Consider the following 12300-nt stretch of genomic DNA (forward strand, 5'->3'; position numbering starts at 1 on the left):
TAAACACAATAAAATATGTTCCTTAAATAATAATCCATTATAGTCCAAAATTTAGTTTTTCCTTGGCTTAATACAACAAAGCATATTTGTAATTAACGTTTTATTAAAATTAATGTATTTAATTAAAAAGGACAAAATTTGAATTTTTATACATTTGTCTGAACAAATCTAAACAAAACAATGTAGGTGTCACTCCTAAATGCATGTCACTTTAATTTCCTCATGTGTGGAAAAAATTTTATTTCTAAACCATAGAGTTCACCTAATAATACAAACCTACTGCGACCATCAAAACCGGAGCCCAGTGACAGAAGCACGCATCGCTGCGACCCTGCTTCAGTGGCGTCCCTGAATCGCGTCTTCACTTCTTATTCGTGCTTCATTCCTTCTTCACCGCACCAGTCACCCACCGGTTCTCTCTGGTGCTCTCGCCTTGCTCACCTCCCTGCCAGCAGCTCGTTGCCGTCTTCGTTGGCAGTTGCTGCCGCCGCCCACCAGTCCCTTTCGTGCAGTGCTGCAGTTTCAGACTTTCAGGTGAACCACTAACCTTGATTTTAACTGTTAAAATTATTTATTTTAACTGAATATCATGCTTGAGCTCTGAATTCTAATTATGAATATTGTTAGAAATATCAAATTGTATGTTATTTTTGTTTGGTTGTTCTTTGTTCTTGTTTTGTTTACATTTTTAATTTTTATGTTTAGATAAATACTAATGGGAGGAGGATAGCTTATTAAAATGGTTTATAAGAAGCACATTAATGGATAATTCTTCCATCTCATGCTTCTATCTTGATGTAGACACATTTGTTACATAAATTTGATCTGAGACCATAACAAATTCTCTCGCCATAGTATTATGATTCTCCCTACAACATTCAGTTTCAGCCTCACAAACTCTCGTTATTACAACTCTGCCACTATTCCCCACCACCTCCTCCTCCGCCTCCTTCAGCTCTGCGTCGACCACTGCTCCCTCAAACTCACCCACCAATCCCACTCTCAAATCCTCACAAATGGCTTCTCCCAAGACCCCTTCCTCCTCACAAGGCTCATCTCTGCTTACGCCACCTGCGGATATTCAAACTTCTCCAGGCGCGTTTTTGAGACCCTTGACGCCAAGAACGTCTACCTTTGGAACTCAATGATCAATGCTTATGCCAAAAATCGCCACTTTTTTGGGGCACTCGAATTGTTCCGCCAAATGGGTCCTAGCGTTTTGCCCGATGATTACACTCTAGCAACTGTTTCCAAGGTTTGTGGCGAGCTTGAGGACCTGATTTGTGGGAAGGTGGTTCATGGGAAGAGCATGAGGATTGGGTTTTTGTCTGATGTTGTTGTTGCAAATTCTGTAATGGCAATGTATAATAGGTGTGGGATGCTTAGTGATGCGATGAAGGTGTTTGACGAAATGCCTCACAGGACTGTGAGTTCGTTTAATGTTATAATTTCTGGGTTTGCCGCTTTGGAAAGATGTGGTTCTTATTCCAGTGATGGTTTCTGGTTGAAGTTTTTTATGAGAATGCAATCTGAAGGGTTTGAGCCTGATGCTTTCACAGTTGCAAGTCTCTTGCCTATGTGTTGTGCTGGTAGTAGTGAGAAATGGGATTATGGGAGGGAAATCCACTGTTATCTTGTGAAGAATGGGTTGGATTTGAATATGGGTTCTGATGTTCATGTAGGATCTTCTTTGATAGATATGTATTCGAGGAGTGGTAAGGTTGTTCTTGGTAGGGCAGTGTTTGATCAAATGAAGAGCAGAAATGTTTATGTGTGGACGGCGATGATCAATGGTTATGTAGAGAACAGAGAGCCTGAGCATGCATTGGTTATGTTCCGTGAGATGCAAGCAAAGGATGGAGCACAACCCAATAAAGTGTCACTCGTTAGTGTGCTTCCAGCTTGTGGCTTGCTTGCTGGGTTAACTGGTGGGAAACAAGTCCATGCATTTGCTATAAAAATGGAGCTAAATGATGATGTTTCCCTATGTAATGCTTTAATAGATATGTATTCCAAATGTGGGAGTTTGGAATATGGTAGACGAGTGTTTGACAATATTTTGTACTCCAAAGATGGTATCTCTTGGGGTTCAATGATATCTGCATATGGATTACATGGAAGAGGAGAAGAAGCTGTTGCCACATATTATGAAATGCTCAAGCAAGGGATTAAACCAGACTTGATAACAGTTGTTGGTGTTCTTTCTGCTTGTAGCAAGTCAGGATTGGTTGATGAAGGCATTGATATATATAACTCACTAATGACTAAGCATGAAATGCAACCAACAATTGAAATTTGTGCTTGTGTTGTCGACATGTTAGGTCGATCAGGCCGGCTTGATCAAGCCTTAAATTTCATAAAAGAAATGCCTCTTTATCCCAGTCCAAGTGTCTGGGGATCTCTTTTAAGTGCTTCTATAATACATGGAAATTCAACGACAAGAGACCTGGCGTATAGGTGTCTCTTAGAGCTAGAACCTGAAAATCCTTCGAATTACATCTCACTTTCGAATACATATGCTTCCGATAGAAGATGGGATGTGGTAACTGAGGTGAGAACAATGATGAAAGAAAGAGGCTTAAGAAAAGTTCCAGGATGCAGTTGGATAACTATCAGTGGAAAGACTCATTCCTTTATGGTTGCTGACAAAGCTCATCCATCTTCTGATTTAATCTATGAAATGTTGGTTGACATGGTATCAGTAATGACAGGAGATGTTTATGATGATATTGATATTCTTCCATGAATTTCCTTGTAATGATTAATGAGCCTGGAAGTGAGAGCAAACATAAAAAATCAGTTTGCCAAAGAGGTCATCCATCTCTGATACTATGCTTGATCTTCCCTGACTCAAAATTTGATGTGCTATTCATTGGTCAAGTGAGAGCAAGAACACAAAACCCAGCTTATGATTCTTTAAAAAAGTTCTCTTAAGGTTCCATCATGCTTGGGGAAACATTTCGTATAACGTGATGAAATGACCTTAATCAGTTAGAATTATGTATTACAATAGTGGATCTGACTATCAAGAATCTTGTAAATTTCTTTACTCCCTCTTTCTCATGTCTTCTACTTTTTAAGTTCATTATCAATTTAGTGGGTCTGAATTAGGTTCAGATAAGACAAGTGGATGTCCAGATTTATGTCCTAATAATTTTTTTTTTGTTTTCCACGGTAAAAGAAATGGTGGATCAATTCAGGAGCTAAGGCCCAAAATGCATTCTCCTGAAGAAAAACATGCTAAAGTCTAGCCCAAGCCCAAAGAATTTAAGCCCAATGTAGTTGCAAACTCTCCATTCGATTGTTTTGCTAATTCACTTCATACAGTTGAGTTTTATGTTTGGATTCTGGGAAAGCGAAGAAATTTTGGTAAATTTTTATGTTCTGCTTGTGTTATGGGGAAGTGAATAAAATTGTAGAAGAATTTATCTTCACTTGGAAGTAACGTAGAATCACTTCATTTTCCACACTCACTTGCACATTCATCGCTAATAATATTGCTGCGATCATATTATCATAATGCTCACTAGCTGTTTGATAAAATGTTTCAGTTGAATCTTTAAGCATATCATAGGAGAATTCATGCAAGAACTGTTTTGCATTATGTTTGACTGAGATGGTAAATGAGATTAATGTATTCATGCTCTGCAGGAACTGGGCATCATAACCTTTTGCGTTGTTACTTTTTGAAATGGAGGATCGTTCATTTTTAACTCGGATGATGAGTCACCTTCGTTCAACCTGCAAGTATGAATTGGCTATTACTTAGTTGTAAACAACTATCGTTCAATCTGCAAGTGTATGTTATTGCAACGTGTCGAATTTCACCGAGGTTTTTTGTTTTCTGGTAATAATGTTAGGTATTACACTGGTTACCCGAAGGATCTTGGACCATCACGGGTTATTCATTTTACCTCTGAGCGCGAATTTGTTGAACTCCTTCATGAAGGTTATCCTATGGTGGTTGCATTTACAATCAGGTGATCTGGAGTATGCCCTTGAATTATTGTTTGATTACCACTTATTTGAAGTTCACTTTAGATCTAAATGGAACGAGAAGAAAGAAACCACCGCGAAGATTTAGGATTAACTGCTAAGTATTGAATGATGCAGGGGAAATTACACGCGACATCTTGACAAAGTATTAGAGGAAGCCGCCGTGGAGTTCTATCCACACGTGAAGTTCATGCGTGTAAGTTATTGTTCATTGGTGCCTGGTTGCAACTGCAAGTGTTGGCAGTCATATCAATAATGTTAAAAATGACTATTATGCATAACAGCATCCCCATTATGTTGTTACTTGTTAGACATGCGCACATTACAATCCATCTCTTTGAAAGCTTTGGCATTTGGAAATTCTTAGTTGTATTATCTGCGTACTCTATTGTTATTGCTTATTGATGATGAATTGGTGATTTGTGGTACTTTTCAGGTTGAATGCCCAAAGTATCCTGGGTTTTGTATTACTCGGCAGAAAAACGAGTATCCATTCATTGAGATATTTCATACCCCGGAACAAGTATAGTATTTCCTCTCTTTTTTAATAGTCTAATTACTTAAACTGCTTAACTTGCTCATGAGAAGAAATTGTAATGAATACTCTGATTTTTTAAGCATTTGAGTAATATTATAACTGTAACGAATTCTCTTTTAATAGTCTATTGTTATAGTATGATTTTTATTCATAGGTTAATCATTTGAGTGATTACATAACCATGTAAATCTTTATCGAAATTTAAGACTTGTGTTCCTCAATACAGGCAGCTAACCAGGGAAGGGTGGCTGATCCTAGTATTAAAAAATACAATGTGAAGGTCTTGCCAGTAAGTATAATAGTTTATTATTATTTTCCTTAACCGATTTTGAATTTATCAACTACACGTGTGAAATGAATGTATACCTAGGTAGGAAAGCAATGTAATATGCAATTTATGAGTAGAACAGTTTAATGTTTTATCTGATTTTCATGCATTGGTGCACTTGCAGTTCAACTATGACGTTAGTGCTTATGGATTTAGAGAATTCTTCAAGCGCCATGGTATAAGCGCATCAGATCCAAAATAGAACATTTTGGCTTTCATCCATTGAATAAACTATGTAATGTAATATATAGTCGCATGTTCACATGAGGCCAACAGAAGAATGATTATAGACACTACTATCTAGAATGGGTTTCTCATCTAACTGAATTGTTGCATTTCTTGCGCAGCTTTCATTTTAGATTCAAGTAAACAGCAAAAATTTGGATATGGTGTAAATTTGTGCTTATGCTTAGTTTAGAAAGAAGTTATTGTCATCCAATACTGCCTCTAAAACAAAATATAAGATAATGAATACAGAAACTTGTTTCATTGTCAAGTCAGAAACAAGAATAAACAAAGATAGATTGTACTTCCTAAAACTGCGAATGTCTTTTTATTTCTGTAATTTTTATCTCAGACAAAACCCAACATAATTTTTTTCTCAAAAATTTACTAAGTATTGTAGACAGTCCATTTTTCAGCCTTTATCGGCATGCATGCACCCATGAATTCCAGATCAGATATGTATAAAAGTGGCAAGCAAACAATGAAAATAAACGTGAAGATGAGATGCTTGGAGGTTCACAAGTAGCTGAACAATAATATATGTCCATAAAGGTTCCAAATTCCCCTTTAATTCTATTCTTTCGTTGTTTAGCTTGAATGTTCTCTTAGTTTGCCATTACTACCGGGGTGAACGACAGTTCTGTTCCCAAGAGAAAAATTAGGTTGTGTTTGGAAAAGAGTCAGTAATACTCATAACGCCATGAGAATACTTTTGCGTTTCTTCATCCAGGGAGTAGTACCTTTTTTTTTGCTCTCTTTTATACAACCGGGAGTAGCAACTTCCCAAACAAGAAAATAAGTACCAAGGTGATCAAGAATAGAACCTAATTACATCGTGCAACCTAAAATTTCCAGGGATATTTTGTTTTATGAACTTACAAAAGGTTAGGAATAAAAAACTACCCAATGACATATGCCACCTTGTCTAGATCTCTTAGCACCAACTAAAAAAACAACTGGTCCTGCTGAGTTTCTTTGATCTTTCTCGTGGCTCATGGTGACAAGTCAAAATTTACCTCCAAAATTGAGTAAACTTCAGCAAGAGAAGTCACCTTGAAATCCGGTTTGTGTTCAACATCGGCGTACTTGGGAGAATCATACCTTCCCGTCTCGTCAAGCAAGCATGTAAATGCTCCTGCTCGCTTCCCGCAAGCAACCTGTAACATGCTCAAGTAAGAAATAACAATCAATTACCATCCAATTTCCGATGCATTGGAATATCACAAAATTAGTAAACCACATGCATCGGATGGAAAAGGGACCCCTTTTCATCTTTGTTAGAAACAAGTATGACTATAAAACATCAACTATATGCACAACTTCACATCATTCATGCCTGATAAGAGACGATGAAATCTCACTAGTAGCAGTAATAAATCACATTCTGCTTTGAAGCATGATAGTAAAACTCTTTTGAGACCACATAGATTACTGCTCAGCAATGTTGAAACGACTCGACTGTCGAATATTGAAATATCTTCTAATTTTCATATCCTTTCTGAATTTTATTGTGCAAAACTGCAAATAACTACTGTTCTGCCTTTGATTTTGCAATTTATTTTCAATGAAGTATTGATGTTTGATCAACGGTGAAATTAGACACTAAAAGATCCTGCAAGCATTAAGTAGTTAGTATAATGAAGCAACCCACTTACATCATCTTTAAGGCTATCTCCAACCATTATTACTTCATTTGGTAGAACATCCCAAACAGAACATATATGTAGAAGCGGAGCAGGATCCGGTTTATAGGGACGAAACTCCCTACTTAATGCTGGAGAAAATGTAATCTGCAGAAACAAATGGAAAGGTAGAATGGAAGTGCTTAGCAATTAAAGGGAAAACAGAATATGCACAACTGAATTTGCTGATAAACGCACCCCAAATCGTTCATGGAACAAATCAACGGCTGACTTTACATTGCGTGTGATCAATCCCCTCCTGAAAAAGGAATAAAGATAATAAACCATGTATGATAAGTAATTTAATCTTAAGCATAACTACTCAGATCATAACTTGAATATTCTTGAGACAAATTGAATGCCTTTATAGAATAATAATAGTCAATTGACAAATATTATGATGAAATTAAAACTTCATATTAAGAATGATTTCAGCATGACTCATAAACTATACACAGCCCAAAGAGAGACAAACAACTGATTGTACCAACTTAGTGTCTTGCATTTTATGAAAATAACATGATATTTGTAAAGAGATATATGAACATGGATTATAAAAATCAAAATATCAGCATATATGCTCCTTCCCCATATTAATAATCAAAATAGCATTCATCCCTTCTCAATTCGAGATATGGAACATATGTAGCTACAGAAGTACAGAACCCAAGCCTCAAGTTTACGAACATACATTGAGCCTGCAGCAGATTATCTTTTTGCTATTATTCCCAGCAACTCATGAGTCAAGGGGAATTACTGAGCCCTGAGCACAAAACCAAGGGGGGATGCAATCTAAGCAAAAAACAGTACCCACTCCTTAGAAAGTTACTAACATGAACCCATGTTATGAAGATAGACCTAAGAACAAGAAGAAATTAATAAATTTGGAAAATATAAGATTGGTTTTGTACTATTGATGAGGCTATTTCACATAAACTTAAACAGCAAAAGCTAGCAATATGGAAACACTCAACATTAACTCACACCAAGGATATAAATATAACATAGAAACCGAATTCTTTAAAATTTTAAGTCGTGACAACCTAGAAGCCAGGGATTAAACACAATAACTGGAACACCACGACATAAGAGGAAGATGTTGTGCTTAAATGGACCTTATATTCTTCGAATCGAGAAGACCACAAAGCTCAGCAGCACCTACACCACAAATATGTCAAGCAATACAATTCAACAACCGTAACCAATGTAAGACCATTAACTGAACTACTTATGCTACTCTTTCCACTTCAAACAGAATAATCCACTTAGAAAAACCAAGTTCTCACACAAATAAATTCAAGTTATCAACTTTCACCAACCCCACTAAACCAACTCCCCCAAAAATACCAACTTCCAATTCAACATTGCAAAACAGAATAGAAGAACCACAAAAGTATAATTAAAACCACAAAAGACTACAAACAATTAAACCCAACATTTTGAGGGAAAACAAGCTCCAATGCGTACCGGGCATGATTTGAAGACGATTAAGACCCTGGCGCTCGTAATCAGCAATGGTTTCAAAGGCCTTGCGCTGTTTCTGAGGGGTCCAGTTCTCAATCTCGTGCAAGATATCAATCCCGGAAGGGTTCTGAGATTTGATTCTGTTGTATTCGTGTTCACCAAGGACCGCTCTGTACATGGCGGCAAAGTCGATGGCGGGAACGGTTAGGGTTCCGTCCATGTCGAAAACGACGCCCCTGAGGCGCGTTTTGGGGGAACGCGAAGACGACATTAAGAGAGACCTTGTTGTGGCGGTTTTGGAGAGGATAGATGAGAACAATGGCATGGATGATGATGGTAGTGAATTAGTGGCGGTAGTGAAGTGTGGTATGTTCGTGATGGAGAGTGACGGTGGCAATGATTGTGGCTGAAACTGCTTTGTAGGCAGACACCGCATTTTTCATGGTCGGTATTTCCGTACAAACAAAATGTGCCATAAAATAATGTTAAAAAAAGGCGCCTTATTTGTATTAACGCCGAAAGAAGTAAGACCAGGGTCAACTTTAGGGAAGAAATTTTTGTCTATTTTTTTTTTAGTAAATTTTTTAAGTGGTTTTTTAGATTAGTTCGTATATGAATGTTCTCCTTCAATTTTTAATTGTACTAAATATATCTTTTAATTTGAGCTCCGGGCAATATACAGATTCTTCTACCCAATTTTAATATGAAATGGCCAGCTGATGTGGAATATGCTCTAAAATTCTCCAATTTAATCCTTTGCACTAATCATAAACCCTAAACGTAGTTCTTCCTTCCTCCTTTTTGAATCTGTTCCTCTTCATGCTATAGCTCTTTTGCTGCTTCTTCTTCTTCTTTTTCTTGTCGATCCTATTGCGGCCATGAGTGACAGTCACGTTTCAGGAAGGTCGAATCAGTCCTCTGCAACGGGAAAGTGGATAAAAAACAATGTGCGAAGTAGGCGTGGACCAGTTCCGAAGTGGTGCGGATGTGGGTGTCAGCGGTCCTTCGGTGGTCAAGGACAGAGACGTATTCTAATAAGTCGTTCTTTGGGTGTCCAAATTATAATATGAGTGCACTAACTTTCTGAAATTTTAAGTATTGTTAATTTGAGTTTAATGTTTGCTAAACTTGATGTATATTTGTAGACTAATGAAAAAAATTGGTGCGAGTTATTTGATTGGACAGATTTTGTACAAGATGAGGTGCCGGTAAAATCTGATGAAGAAAATGAGAATGGTGAAATGAAGATGAACATTGCATGGAGGGTAGGTAAACTGGAAGCAGATGTAAAAAATGTAAAAGTGATTATCCAAGTGCTTAATTTAAGATTTTTCATATTATTTGTGTTTGTGTTAATGTTGGTGTTGAAGGTTTGAATAGAATCAGTCCTGCAGCACAGAACCATGATGTTAATGTAATCCATTTTATAAACATTGTAACTGATATAAGGTTTTGATGGATCAAATGATTGTGCTCTTTGGTAGGTTGTTTCTGTGGTTTTGTTTTTGTAAACGTAATTGAACACACAATTATGAAATGGATAAGCAATAATAACGATTGCTAACATAAAGTATCATTCATAACTGATCCACAATAACATTAGTCTATATAAAGTTCTGCAATAATGCAGTGATGACAATAACAATAAAAAAGATATTTAGCATTATTTTAGCTATTTTCTGGTAACCTAATTACCATAACATAGTTGCATAGAAGTTTATGAATCACCATAAACAAACCAAAAACAAATAGAACATTGTCATAATTGTTTCACAAAACAACACAAACTTTCAAACTGACATCCTAAACCTATAAACATTAATAACTTCTTTTTTGGGCCTTTGAATCCTAGGGCGGGCACAAACTTGAGGAAGCCTGCCAACCGTGCTGCAGTGGCATCACTAGCTCTCTGCGTTGGATTTAATGGTACAAACCTTGTCGGAGAAGGTGACCTTTCTAGGTGGCAGTTTTGCAGGTCTAGTTGGTGTCTTCTTCTTAAGTGGATGATTCTGCAGTGCAAACAAATGACACCATAAACAGTTATAGAAATTAAAATACTTCAAATATTAAAAAGACATAACATGATCATTATGATACAATACCTTTTGGGAGTCTTCTGCTTCAGAATATGATGGCTGAGATAGATCAATCTCAGCCTGCTGGACATCCACTTCCACAAGAGGGATAGGATCAGCAGTAGCAGCGGTAGCAGAAGCTGTTGCAGTTCCAGTTCTTATTGCAGTTAGAGTGGCAGTTGCAATGGTACTTGCAGTGTGAATTGCACTAGTACTAGTTGTTGTAGTGACATTTTTGAGAAGCATTCTTAGGGTCTTTTGCAGCAGTAGCTTCTGTAGCATCGACAACCCTCTTTTTCTGATATCCTCTTTTTATATGATCTTTTTGCAAATAGTACTTGCAAGTAAATGATCATAGCTGCCTCTTCAAAGTGGTAGTTGGCTTTGATTTCTTGTTAGACTGTCCTCCTTCATCCGCATCCTTTCTCCTCTTGGTTTGGAGCTGTTCTGATTTTTTCTTAACCAATGGTGCCAAAGGTCTATTATTCTCAGATCTTTCCCATTTGGCCAGGTAAGGGGTTGATGTGGTGGCTGTAAATGGCTTTGACTCCATAATTAATAGCTTATGACAAAAATTCTCTGGATATTTATTCACTCTAGCAATAGCAGTACAAGCATAAACACATAGGATTCCTGCAATAGTAGAAACAATAACCAAATTTCCACTAAGTAATTAGGTATTGAGTACTTAAGTTAATGGCTAACTGATTAACCAGCCAAGCATATTGGTGACTAAGTAATCATGAAACTCATATCAATAAAATTGGTGAATAAGTAATTTGGTTACTGGGTAGAGTAATTAACTAATTAACTTATAATAAACTTGTGATAGAGATTTAAAAATATTACCAGTTAGCATCCAAAATTGGTAAGCACATAGCCTTTTTCCCAAGTTAACTACATGGTTTGTAGGGTGTCCATGCACCTCGAACTTCTCATAGCCGGTATCTCCAGCCTAAATTGGTTGCCAGTGTTTAAATTCCTTCTTCACCTTCACAAGTCTGCTCTTGATTACTGGGGGAAGTATCCCACATAATTATCCAGCTTCACCTTATTTTTGGCCATTGTCTTCATTACAAACATCCTCACCTCTTCAAGCAATATTATTATCGGCTTTCTCCTAGCTTCCTTTATCTTTGCATTGAATACTTCACACGCGTTGTTACAAATTGAATCTAACTTTGGCTTGTGACTGAACTGTGATCTTGTCCAAGAATGTGTCGCCCATTTTTCTAGATATGCCCATGCATCCGCATTAAGCTGCTTTATCTTTTTCCTGTGTTCCTTGAACTCTTCAAAAGTAGTGGCACGTACACAGTCCCATAATAATCCCCTTAGCTTTAGATCTTTCCACTGTTTATTAAAATTTCTCCAAAGATGTCATACACAGAATCGGTGATGCACATTAGGCATCACCTCCTGCACAGCATGAATCAGGCCCTTCAACCCAGAGTTTAACGTATACAATTAGGCATTCATATCCATCAATTGTTACAAATTAGAGTCCATAAGTATTCAGAATCGTGACCCATAGCAGTCCCTTACATTGGATTTCACTCACCATAATAGTCCCTCAAATTGTTGTTCACTCACCATAAAAGTCCCTAACTGTTGTTATCGTGCGACTAAACAAGTCCTTTAAACATAGCAGTAGCAACTAATATGATAATTCATCATAGGCATAATAAGTTAAATACATTTTGCATGTCAGAAATAAAGTACCAACCATGTGTCTTGTAATCTCCCAACTCTTGGTGCAACAGTTCAAAGAATCACTTCCAATTCACTGTATTTTCAATTTTCACAATTGCCCATGCAATGATGTATGTGTGATGGCTAGCATCCTGTGCAATAGTTGAAGGAACAGGGTCCCTAGCACATGAATCAGATGAGCTATCTTTCCTAACTGGTTTATAGGGCTCATCTTCTGAACTCTCATCAAAATTAGAGGAGTTTTATTAGAGGACAACAACATTACAGGCATCTTGCTAT

General features: G+C 37.1%; 2 protein-coding genes across 4 annotated transcripts; one reads left to right on the top strand and one right to left on the bottom strand.

Moving 5' to 3' along the window:
• The first annotated feature begins 203 nt into the window (after nt 1–203).
• Nucleotides 204–5301, top strand: LOC112711370 (pentatricopeptide repeat-containing protein At3g12770). Of its 3 annotated transcripts, none has more exons than XM_029289170.2 (7): nt 204–534; nt 3652–3747; nt 3861–3980; nt 4114–4192; nt 4433–4519; nt 4761–4823; nt 4987–5301. In XM_029289170.2, the coding sequence occupies exons 2-7, from the start codon at nt 3692–3694 to the stop codon at nt 5062–5064; spliced, it is 483 nt and encodes a 160-aa protein (XP_029145003.1). In that variant the 5' UTR covers nt 204–534; nt 3652–3691; the 3' UTR covers nt 5065–5301. The 3 variants fall into 3 exon arrangements, with proteins under 3 accessions (XP_029145003.1, XP_072059425.1, XP_025619792.1); XM_025764007.3 differs by lacking the exon at nt 204–534 and adding an exon at nt 3154–3369; XM_072203324.1 differs by lacking the exons at nt 3652–3747; nt 3861–3980; nt 4114–4192; ... (1 more) ...; nt 4761–4823; nt 4987–5301 and adding exons at nt 706–3036; nt 3182–3296 and having other exon boundaries at nt 206–534.
• A 327-nt stretch (nt 5302–5628) lies between these two features.
• LOC112711369 (haloacid dehalogenase-like hydrolase domain-containing protein At2g33255) lies at nt 5629–8715 on the bottom strand. Its single transcript, XM_025764006.3, has 5 exons — nt 8237–8715; nt 7885–7927; nt 6968–7028; nt 6743–6877; nt 5629–6244 (listed from the first exon to the last, which is right to left on the bottom strand). The coding sequence occupies exons 1-5, from the start codon at nt 8667–8669 to the stop codon at nt 6080–6082; spliced, it is 837 nt and encodes a 278-aa protein (XP_025619791.1). The 5' UTR covers nt 8670–8715; the 3' UTR covers nt 5629–6079.
• Between the last annotated feature and the right edge of the window lie 3585 nt (nt 8716–12300).

This window comes from Arachis hypogaea, chromosome 9 (assembly GCF_003086295.3).
Source record: "Arachis hypogaea cultivar Tifrunner chromosome 9, arahy.Tifrunner.gnm2.J5K5, whole genome shotgun sequence".
NCBI lineage: Eukaryota > Viridiplantae > Streptophyta > Magnoliopsida > Fabales > Fabaceae > Arachis > Arachis hypogaea.